The sequence below is a fragment of the Rhodamnia argentea genome, chromosome 2 (genome assembly GCF_020921035.1).
Source record: "Rhodamnia argentea isolate NSW1041297 chromosome 2, ASM2092103v1, whole genome shotgun sequence".
NCBI classification, from domain to species: Eukaryota; Viridiplantae; Streptophyta; class Magnoliopsida; order Myrtales; family Myrtaceae; genus Rhodamnia; species Rhodamnia argentea.
This window is the reverse complement of record NC_063151.1, coordinates 29618664-29629933: the sequence shown is the minus strand read 5'-3', so window position 1 is coordinate 29629933 and position 11270 is coordinate 29618664. Positions and strand designations below refer to the sequence as shown.

Here is an 11270-nt window from a genome sequence, read left to right as displayed (position 1 = left end):
CGCGACGGACATGGCTGCTGCGAATCCCGAGATTTAATCATCCACGTGAGCAAGTGGGCCCCGCAGGACGGGATTTTGATTCCCCATTTTTTTTTTCTTGCCTCGCTGGATTTACCGCGTGTCGCCGACTCACCCCAACCCCTATCTTTTTCCTTTGCTTGATTAGGCCCCATCAGAGCCACTTAGCGAAGACCAAAAAGTATTAAATTTATTGCGCTGTCATATATGCAATCTTAAATTTTTTTGACTGGTTTCATTTTGCCCTAAATCTTTTCGTATTCATCCAAATCAATTTGGGTTTAAAATCGCCGACTTAAACACGAATTGTCCTAATTAGTGCGATCAATAGTAACGTATACATTTTTAACGAATGTTAACAATATTCTTTACTCTTTTTTTTCCTTTCCCTTTTTCCTTTCTGTCGGTCACTGGGAAGGACCTTCTCACCAAATTTGGCCTCATGTCAAGGATATTGATATGCTTAGGCAAGAGTTAGTAAGACCACGCTAGCATGTGCGAGAGTCGGCCTCGCCAAATCTAGTGAGGGGGGCATCTCCAGCATTCGCCCTCGCCCAGGTGTAACTCAATAGGGCACCAATCGTGGCCTATGGCCAATGTCACTTGTAAAAAGAAAAGTAAAAGGAAAAAAAAAGAAAAATTCAATTTTTTTTTCAAAAATAAATGCCTTCAATTTTTAGTTAAAATTAGCCGGATAAACTCAATTAGCACCCAAATGCGAAAGTTTTAGCAATAAATTAATCCAAAAAAATTACTAAAGAAGTCTTAAATTTATTACAATTATGCCAATTTAGTAATGCATTTTGCATTTGTAACAATTCGATCCATCCGGTTAATTTTGGCCGACCCGCTATGAGAGCCGCGACACCTTTACCCAGTGTTGGCGAGGGCACCTCGAGACTCCCAATCCTATGTCTAAAAAGAAAAATTATGACTAAATTAGCATAATTATAACAAATTAGCACTTTTTTAGTAATTATCCGTTTTTCAAGTAGGAGTCCAGCTCTTTGTTCCTTGCTTCTGCACATAAAGACCATCAGAGTCTTTTTGGCTAATCGGCACAAGCGTGACCATTTCAACGACAAACGACATTTCGATTTAGATATCTGACGCATTTCAATTGAGCCGTAATTTTTGTGGAGAAAAATCCAGAAGGTGTTGGTAAAGTAGAACGATATCCACCCGCTCCATTCTCCATGATGATGATGCGGATGATAAAACTTCTCCTCCACACTTATCTGCCAACCACCTCAGATACCAAAACGAGAAACAAAGATAATGTCGATGGTTTTCTTAAACTAATCGATGACGAGGAAAAGCAAATCCCGAAAGTCGTAAGGAATGCGACTTCACGCCTTATCCGAGCGAAGTCAGCACAGCACAGCACAGCATATCTTCCTCACATTGCCACGTGACACCGCTCAAGACACGTGTCGCGATCCGTACGCCTTTGACATGGCAGAACCACGAGGTTAAACTCCAAAGATTTGGATAAGCTAAAAGGTGTGGCGAGCTTACGTGTCACGCAGGACGTGGCGGAGATACGTGGTTAGGCTGAGCGCCACGCGTCGGGGGGGAAGAGGGACAGACTCAGCTGATGCTGTTGACTCGGAAACAAGAGGCGACCGAGCATCTTGGGATGGGACAAGAGTTTCCCAGTTTTTTCTTTCTTTCTTTTTTCCGGATAAGCTTCGCGTCGCTTCGTATTGAGTAACAGTCTCGGAAAGGTACCTTTGTTGCGACGGCGGACTACCAGATGTCCGATGGCATTAATTGGAGGCTGGGAGGATCCACTATTCTCATCACGACTTTTCTTTCTGTTCACAGACAACGAGTGGCACAAATCAATTGGTTGTATTTGGGACTCGCAGCATCGCTTGGGAGTTTGAATGCCGACCATCATATTACAGAAGAAGGATGGAGTTTCAGGTACCGGGCTGCGTGAAAATGGCAAAGGTAATTCCGACATGCAGTAAGCAACCAGTCAACGAATGACCCGTGTCGATTTCTTTTACGGCACTGGGAATCAATACCGATCAAGGACTCCTCTTTTCCGTAAGAGGGAAGCGGCAATTTTGGCAAATCTATAAGAGGGTTCTGCAAGAATTTGCATAAAACAATTAGGAATTGCAACTACAGCAATAACATATGACCTGTTACATGAAAATAGCACCAGAGTAGCAGTAACTGGGACGAGGTAGCTTAGACAAGTAGAACCAAAGGCACATACTCTCTTAAAGAAAACGAAAGCACGATGCAAGTAATCGATTAACCAGCTCCAGAGATGACTTACTCTACAACAACTATCTTCCAATTGGGCAAGAATTTTTCTCTGGACAATCAATGGTGAAAATAAAATGAAGAGCCAGCCTCTATAGAGGAAGCAGGTAGCCGCTACATAAAGAACTCCAGGAATGTAAAAAAATTGGGCAGGAAGCAGAAATGACCAGGCAAAAGTTCTATAGCGATTCGATGATTTTTTTTTTTTTTTTCAGTCAGGTTTATGCTCATTGAATACATTACAGAAAGAATGTACGGCCTATCACATCTTGCCTCAATCAGTTGGGAACTTCACTCGCTAATGATCCAAAGATCAGCCAGCGTTTCCATGGCTTGGTAGAAGATGAATGCTCTCTCAATCATAACATGTTCAAAATCAATGATTGGAGAAAATAATCTACAACGAGAATTCATCAAATGAGAAGCAGAATAATTCCCTAACCAACCAGAAAAGCGAGAAGAAATACATCGCAGCATCTCCAGATGTAAAATGCCAGGACAGCAAAGGGGCAATGAACATTATTTTGGTGCCACGGAAGTCATTTTCTGGACAGGTAGGGCTTCACTGATTCTATAACCACCTGTTTTCAGGAAAAAAGAGAAGATTACCACTGGTTAAACTTTCCAATAATTAATTTAGATGAACACTTCTCTGTTGTCAGAAGTGTACATATACTAGTAACAAAAAACACCCGTCAAAGTTTTTAACCCGACATGCTTAATATATCAACAGCAATACCAGAGTTGCATGTCAAACGATACCTAGGGTGCATTTGTTTGGGGAAAGTTTTGATGTTAAAGGAAAATACTTTCTGAGAATTTGTTTTCCTTTATTTGGTGATACGCGACCGAAAATGTTTTTTTGTGTTTGGATCTCATTTAGATATTCAATCTCATCACTTTATTTCAGCAAAAAAAAAATTAAATCGAATTTTTAAATATTTTTTTTTTCTTTCCTTCTTCCTCCACTTCAACCAACGGCGGCCATGGACGAGCTCGAGGCTTGCCAGCCGACCCGCCATCGCCAAGGCTCAGCAACCGGCAGTGGGAGAAGAAAAAAAAAAAATAAACATATAGATGTTAAAATATTTAACGTTAACATATTAAAAATTAAAAATTTCGAGAGGAGCAGATTCAGAAAGTGTTTTTTGTTGACTTAGTCATTTTCGGCGAACCAAACGGGTGAATGTTAGGAAAACTAATTCCCGGAAAACACTTTCACTAAAACCCCATGCCGATGTGAAAAAGCATTTGGCCATTGGCTGCACTTATCATGTTTCAATAGAGATAAAGTTTTTGGGCCATACCAGGTATGGAAAACTATGGTTCATATTAGCCAGGTTGCTGAAATGAAACCTTGTTTTTAGCTAAAAAGCACTTAAAATAATAGTCATCACCCTGAGCAATGCCAGCAACAAACGGCCCATGAAGGAAAAAAACTTCTGGATTATCCATAGTTTACTTATCAACGTCTATAGTGCTTACCCTCCCATCATATGACAATGATGCAAAAATCCATGGTTCTCGTGAACTCCATGCTAGGCCTACATCAACAGTTAAATTAATTAGCCTGCTAAACAGATAGCTAGTGCTTAAAGAATTTCAGTGCCACAGCAGTTACCATAAACACTGTCTTCATAGTCATTGTATGAATGGAGCAATGGATCGAGCTTTCTGGTAGGCGAGTCAATTAGCCTGCAAAAGTTAAGTATAGAGAATCTTTGACTTATCTCGAAATGAAAAAGAGACAGTTTTCAGATGCACAATGAAGAATTTAACCTTTCAGATATCAGCTCATCACTACTCACAGCAGATGACCACCACAAATTGACAGCTGAGTCTGTACCTGCACTCTGTAACAACATTTTCAATTGAAAAATTACTGAGACTGGAACAATCTAAGAGGAAAGAAACAGATTTGCTGCAGGGAAGATTAACATAGACATGAATGAAGCTGATTCGAAATGCAAGCCTCCACAAGTCAAAACACTTTGCAAACTCTCATAATACAATAAACATCCATCTTTTTGTGTTCATGATGCGAGTTTGAGAGAGAGAGAGAGAGAGAGAGAGAACCAGAATCAGTCCTCCGTACTCAGGATTACAACTAACTGCCCAAGTCCTGCCAAAAATTTGAGCATGTTACAGGGAGAAATTTTGGAATTTGAGTATGATAAATCGTCCATAGATCACATAACTGTCAAAATTAAAACAGATGGAATACAATACTGTACCAGTGTGTGTGACCAGGAAGCTCTTGAATAGGAGCTTTAGGCATTCTGAGATCCCATACACGTACACCAGATTCATCCTCGGAGGTAACCTGTAACAAATGGAAGCAATTTTATTTAACAAAAAGAGGACATGAACAGATGATATATATTCTATGCTATTCTCTAGAAGCGAGGGGACCCACAGCAAGAAAAAAAAAAGTATGTGCAATTTTCTCAAAATTAAAAAGAGAATATTTGAATGTTGAGTTTCGCATGGATGATCTCAAGGCAACCATACAGCTATGAGTAAGCTCGCGTAAAATCATCTTTCAACGCTTAGACATCCTTAAATCTTGAAATGACATGAATTCTCTTGTTACAATGCACGACTTCATCCGTTTATTGGACACAAACATTACAATAGTGCTGTTTAGTGGAATGCAGGTAGTAATCGCCATGAAGCAATGAAAAAGAAAAACTTTCCTTGACATGGCTACGATATTAGTATTGAGTATCCATAACAGGATAGAGAACTCAACAGTGTGATCACTCTAATCGAAAGACTAAATGCCCTCCAGTCTATGCAGTCCCTTTCCTAAAAAGAAGCAGACTGCAAACTGCATCATGGCATGCCATGACATCACAAAGAACCTAATTCACATCCTTGAGGACTCCCCACTAAATTCCTGATACTACATCAGTGGTTCTGATATACATAATACACACAAATGCTTATTGCTACAGTTGCTCACTCTTCGTCACACCAGGTAGTTCATAGTGCCAGCTCCCTCAAGAAAAATTAGTGGAGCCAGACATCAACCATGTCAACTTCCGGGAAAAATCATTCATCTCTGGAAACAAAGTCAATGATACTTACCATGTGCCAAACTAGAAAGTAACTTGTTCAAGGAAGTTACTTGTACAGGTGATCCATCGTAGAATATATTCTATTGCCATTATTATACGTGACGCATCTGCTTTTCAAGGAACAAATTAAGGATAGCATACTACTTCACCAGACATACTTCCCATTAAGTGATATTTTAATAGGGATGTTTTATGCTATACCCCTTCCTAACGCTGTCTTCTCTAAAAGGTCCACATACTTCACGTATTTCTTCAGATTGACTTCCTGACTTCATCTAAACGAGATTCCTTACCCAAATTTACTGAACAAACCATGTGATAAGAGTCTCAACTGATTGCAAACAGGGTGCACCGTTCATCAATCTAAGCCCTCATTGCTCATTAATATAGCAGGTGATTTGGCTGCCAGAGAACGCATATAACTAGCTTCCTATTCGGATAAATTTATGTAGCTTGTGCTTGGATATCAAACAGAAATACGTGATTCACCATTTTTATCCGAGCAATGTCCTGAAATCTCCCTATATTCAAGTTCTTCATTACCTATTGTGGATTGCGTAATTCATCAAATTGGTGCTCAGTCAATATGCTGGCATCTTTCAATAATTCATGGAACATGATTCTTCCCCCAAGCTGATAAAATGGGCGTGAAATAGACTTACACTTCATGCCTAGCCTATTCATACTAATAATAAGTAGGTAGTCATATCCAAGTAAGCTACTTTAGCTGAAACTGGCTGCCATTTCCAAATGAAACAATAAGTTACTAGACTCTTCTATCCACTGCAGATTGGAAACCAAGTTTAATCAAAATCCCTGTTCTCTTAACCTTTTAATCTTGCAGAAAGATTGTCCCTACACACTAGCAGTACATCAAGTGGAACTAATATCAAAAGGAAAGTATCAGTCTAGCCTCAGATGCAATTCAGATCAACTTTTTTTCAAAGTCATAAATTGATTCTAAGTGAATGCATATGCTAAAATGTTTGTGAAACATCCTCTATTAATCTAATTAACATCAGCAATGAATCAAATATGCATGAAGATAGAGACTGGATTCCACGGTTGCTTTCTTACAAGTAAGTGCTTCTTTCGTGTGTCATAATCCAGGTCACGAGCATGGACAGATTCTAGTGAATTTGCTTTCCTGTCACCATATGAAGCCTGTCAGCACACATTCCAGAAACTTGTAGAATCTCCACAGGATTAGAAGAAACTAAGCAAGCGAAACTCAAGCTAGCTCCATTTCAGTTTATTACCCCTCAAAGTTATAACTATAATTGGCAACTGGGGTATACCACCTGAAAATTTGTCCCAAGTGGCAAATGGCATGTTCACCTTTAAAAAGAAATCAAAGGAAAGACAATTACTTCCGGTTTAACTGGTTATTGCATTTTTTTTACTTCTTTGGAAGAAAAATATGCACAAAGAAAAACAGTGAAAATTTTAAAATGAACGGCGGCCGTATAGTTACAATCCTAAGGTATCGAAATTCCTTCTCGGGTAAGTTCTGACTGCACTATGAATAGAGTACTTAACAGAACCAATACATGATCCGGACAAAGTTCATTAACCAACCGCAAATAGAAAAGGTGGTCCCATCTCACTTAGACCCTATGCATCATATGTGGATAGGATGACGCAACCTACTTCATAGTCCGAAGATCCCAAAACTGGATTGATGATTCACAGGCTGCAGCTACAGTATTTACATCATGAGGATCCCATGCTCCACCAGAGAGGTAGTGCAGCATACCAGCTGACTCCTGTGACTGGACCTAGAATTGAAACAAGACCTGAATAAGGATCAGCACATAAGGATAAGAATTAAGGACAAAGGATGCAGTGCAAGATTGCTTTTCTTGAATAGGATAAAGGTAAGGCATGCAAAGACAACACTTATGCATCTACAGACTAATTTAAGCACTGAGATGGACCCAAAGTAGAGCATGTTTTTCTCAGTTTTCCACCAAGGATGTTAAATGGCTGTGTCATATAAATACACCATTTTCTCAAAAAGAGAGGATAGGATAAAAGCTATAAGAGGCATGCAGACATAGATGACTACTTGTCACTCTTCCTACTGTCCATCTCCCACAAATACTATCACAAACACACTGCATCAATTGGTACTTCACCAATCTCCATACAACCAAACAAGGATTATCCATTTTCAACATCAACTAGAACACTCATGTGAAAGCCATATATAAGAGTCCCATGTAGTCAAATAAGCGATCACTAGAACTCCACGCAAAAAAGAGCTCAATGGTCTTCATGTGTACAAAACATTGTATCTCCATCACATAAAGTGACTCTGGACCACGTCAATATAAGTATCCATTTACTTCTCTCTCCCTATTTCCACTTTTAGTTGTCTTACGTCACAGAATTTAAAGGAAATCGCAAAGGAGCTATATTACTTATAAATGTCTAAAGAATGTATGGAGAACTATATACTCCATTTCATTCTTAAAGAAGTAACCAGTAGAGAGGTTCCATTTGAATATACCTGAGCTGACTTTCTTGAACAATCTAAGTTCCATAAGAAGATGTTTTCCTCATCAATGCTAACTAACTTGTCATGCCGTCCAGATGGCCACCAGAGTACGCTGTTGCAGGCATTGCCTAAGTCAGCAAGCAAAGTAAAGTTTTCAAATGACAAAATAGAGAGACCTCGAAGAAGCCCACCAACTGATCTTTCGTGAATGTGCATCAAGTGAGGCAATTTTTTCCAACTGAGGAGAATTCAACTGTCCATACAACTCTGGAATCTGCCATATAGCGGCTCCGTAAGATTCACCTTCAACAATAGGACGAGTTTCAAAACACTTGAACTAGTCCTTCAACCTCAACGAATATTGTCATTCAACAAAGTCAGCTGAAAAAAAAAGTACACTGTAGCTGAACGATGATTCATCAAGGGCAACAACAGTTCATAAGTAAAATTGCCTGCCTTGGGTTTAATTCTTATGACGCCACTCCAATGAAAAATCATTACATTACATACAATAATGTTGTCATAAACAGACTTCTTCAATCATCCACTGGAGCAGCAAACGATCACCATTTAGTGATTCGCACACCCTTGAAGCATCCATAGTAAACAAGGGCAGAGAGGTTAAGGAATTTAACGGGACAAAAACAAATGAAATTACAAACTTCATGAAAGAATAGAATTTATGCAACAGAAAACGCGGTGAAAGTGTTTCGTACAAAGGATAATTCACTCCAAATGATGGAGTCAAGTCTAACTGGGCGAAGACATCGATACTGAAGAACAATAATTGCAGGTTAGCCATGGACAATGCATGCAGTAGAACACGTATAAACAATCATACCATCGAGGCTCAGAAAAACAAATTAAACCAAAGTGCGGGCACATTTGACAGAGTGACCATAATATCATTCAAGCAGATCGTGGGATCGATCAATCACCAGTAGAGAAAACAGTAGAGAAGATGCGCTGATCGAAGGGACAGGAAGAGAGGTCCCAGATCTCGTTCGGATGCGAGAACAAGCCCTCGCAAATCAGCTCCGTACCGCCCGATGAAAGCCTCAGCAAATGGACCTGACAGAGAACACGTTGATTAGATTCGACCTTCGAAGCCCGCGAAATTTTTTTTTTACGGAAAGTCGCGTGACACGAACCTCATTTTCTTCCTTGAGGCTGAGAGTTCCGGTGAGGAAGCTGGTGTGGTCAGTGTCCGCTTTCACATCGGAGATGCATCTGGCCTGCGAAGATCAACGGAGAATCGTCAGGAGAACGACGAAACCAGGTCGAGGAGAGATTTGGCGGGAGGGACGACAAGGGTTTTGACGGAGCGGACCTGGTACTTGAGACCGTAGCCAATGCCCGATGATCCTCCCTGCATTGATGCGGCGACTGTGATCGCGGACTGCAATTGAGCTGAACCAACTTAGCCGAGTCGCATGCTTTTCCTCTTTTGCCGTTTGCTCTGGTACTCACATGTTCGCTCTCTCTCTCTCTCTCTCTCTCTCTCACTATCTCTCTCTTGGTGCGACCTGTGAACTGAGATGATGTCGTGAATAGGCCCCTACGGCCCATACGAACCAATGTGGGCTAAGATCAGTAAATGGGCCTGCGGCCCAACTAATGCGAGCTCAGACCAGAGTTTGAAGGGATCATAAGCCGAAACAGTCTTTTGTCCGAAGAAGGTAAGACAAGGACACGAACTCACTCTTCCTGTGTCTTGCTACCCACGGAACCAGCATTTCCACCCGTGCTGCTCATTAACTCTGCAAATGGAGAGATGCTCGCACGGATCCAGGGTCGCGGACCATATATTGAACACTAGGCCTATAACTAGCACGAAGTGCAAATAGATGAACCTGAGCAAATAATTCCATTTTGCAGCCCCGCTTCCATTAATAAAACTTCAATTTTTTTTCCCTTTCATAAGGCTCCATTTGCTTCTCGAAAAACGAATAATTCAAAAAAATATTTTCTTAAAAGCAATTTCTTATATTGCTTGAAATAATTAATCAATAAATAAATTTTCATTATCTAAACGTTTTTATGGACGATAAAAATATTTTTCATTTATTCATTTTTGTAAGCGATACAAAATATTATTGCCAAGAAAATGTTATCATTCAATTTCTGCGAAATAAATGCAACCTAAGTTGTGGGCGACATGAAAGCTCGGACTCGGTACACAAATGCAAATCTTTTATGGCTGATTTACCGAACATATATTGAAAAATAATCCCGGTCAATTTTAGTTCGTGACAAGTCTTTCCCCTTTGCCTTTTTCATCTATTTTGGTCCAAAGCTTTTGGTCAGTGCTCGAATATAATACAAAAGACACGGGAAAATTGTCAAAAAAGTCATAAACCTATTGCATTTTTGCTAATTTAGTCATAAACTTTTTAATTTTATCAATTCAGTCCTAAATCTTTTGCATTTGTGCCAATTCAATTTTAAACTTTTTTTTGTGCTAATTTAGTTCTAAACTTTTTTGTATTTTTATCAATTTTATCCATCCGAGCAACTTTAATTGGTCAATGCTAACGTGGACGTCAGGCAACGATGACTAGGCAATTTTTAACTATATCTAATATACATTTTTAATTTTTTAATTTTTCCTTTTCTTTCCTTTTTTGTCTTTACTGTTTATCTTCTTCCTTCCCTTCTCCAAGAGGTCGCTGGCATCTTTCTCCAGAGAGTTCTCGTCGGACCCTGGTGCCGCTGCCGTAGTTGGGCAAGGCTGATCTCGCATAGCTATGGCGTCATTTCCCTGTCGCTGGGCGAGCTCGACCTCACCAAGCAACGGCGACACCATGACTGTCCTTCTCATTATACTTGTCGTTCTTGTCGATGAGGATCCATGGCTCGTGATGGAGTTGATGTCACAGATGGGCAAAGCTGGAGGGGGGAGGGCGGTGGATGTCAACCTTGGCCTCGGTCTGCTTGGAGGAGGCACGGGTAATGTCGACGGCGTGGAAGACAAGCAGCTTGGGCAGGTCCGGCCTCACCCAGCAATGGCAACAGCCAAGCATCACCAAATTCGAGAGAGACCGAACCTTGCCCAATGACGGCGATGCGATGCCATGGCTGCGTGAGGTCAGCCTCGCCGCAGCCATGGGTGGATTAGCTTCGCACGGCTGCTGCTGTCCTTATTAGGAAACTAGACAGCGATCTGAGGGTGCCATTTTTTATTTCTATCCCATACGGTTAGCATAGGGTTCTGGCAAATACTATCCTTTTTATGACATCCATTTGCTTAAGCTTTCGACATGTAATTGGAAAAGTCACTTACAGTGGTCACAAGTTGAACAAATTGAGGGGAAGAAGATGAACAGTTAAATAAAAGAAAGATCAATAAAAAAATTTTAAAAATATTTAAAAATTATGAAAAGTTTCCCGTC

The 11270-nt window shown here is 40.3% G+C and overlaps 1 protein-coding gene across 3 annotated transcripts; it reads right to left on the bottom strand.

The window, feature by feature from the left end:
- Positions 1–2429: 2429 nt before the first annotated feature.
- On the bottom strand, positions 2430–9377 carry LOC115735187 (WD repeat-containing protein DWA2-like). Of its 3 annotated transcripts, none has more exons than XR_007197393.1 (14): positions 9209–9377; positions 9030–9113; positions 8817–8949; positions 8070–8181; positions 7891–7990; positions 7029–7156; positions 6456–6525; positions 4533–4621; positions 4375–4420; positions 4078–4151; positions 3920–3993; positions 3784–3842; positions 2766–2879; positions 2430–2630 (listed from the first exon to the last, which is right to left on the bottom strand). XR_007197393.1 is itself a non-coding variant. In XM_030666312.2 (13 exons), the coding sequence occupies exons 1-13, from the start codon at positions 9251–9253 to the stop codon at positions 2838–2840; spliced, it is 1056 nt and encodes a 351-aa protein (XP_030522172.1). In that variant the 5' UTR covers positions 9254–9377; the 3' UTR covers positions 2430–2837. The 3 variants fall into 3 exon arrangements, 1 of the variants encoding a protein (XP_030522172.1); XR_004014743.2 differs by having other exon boundaries at positions 2430–2670; positions 2773–2879; XM_030666312.2 differs by having other exon boundaries at positions 2430–2879.
- Positions 9378–11270: the final 1893 nt, after the last annotated feature.

Bases quoted from the DNA above. Each gene is read 5' to 3' on its own strand.
- LOC115735187 (XM_030666312.2), bottom strand. From the start codon at position 9,253: ATGCAGGGAGGATCATCGGGCATTGGCTACGGTCTCAAGTACCAG. The intron at 8,950-9,029 runs GTTCGTGTCACG...GTTCTCTGTCAG, and splicing joins GCCTCAAGGAAGAAAATGAG to GTCCATTTGCTGAGGCTTTC. The intron at 3,843-3,919 runs GTAACTGCTGTG...CTGTTGATGTAG, and splicing joins CTATGAAGACAGTGTTTATG to GCCTAGCATGGAGTTCACGA.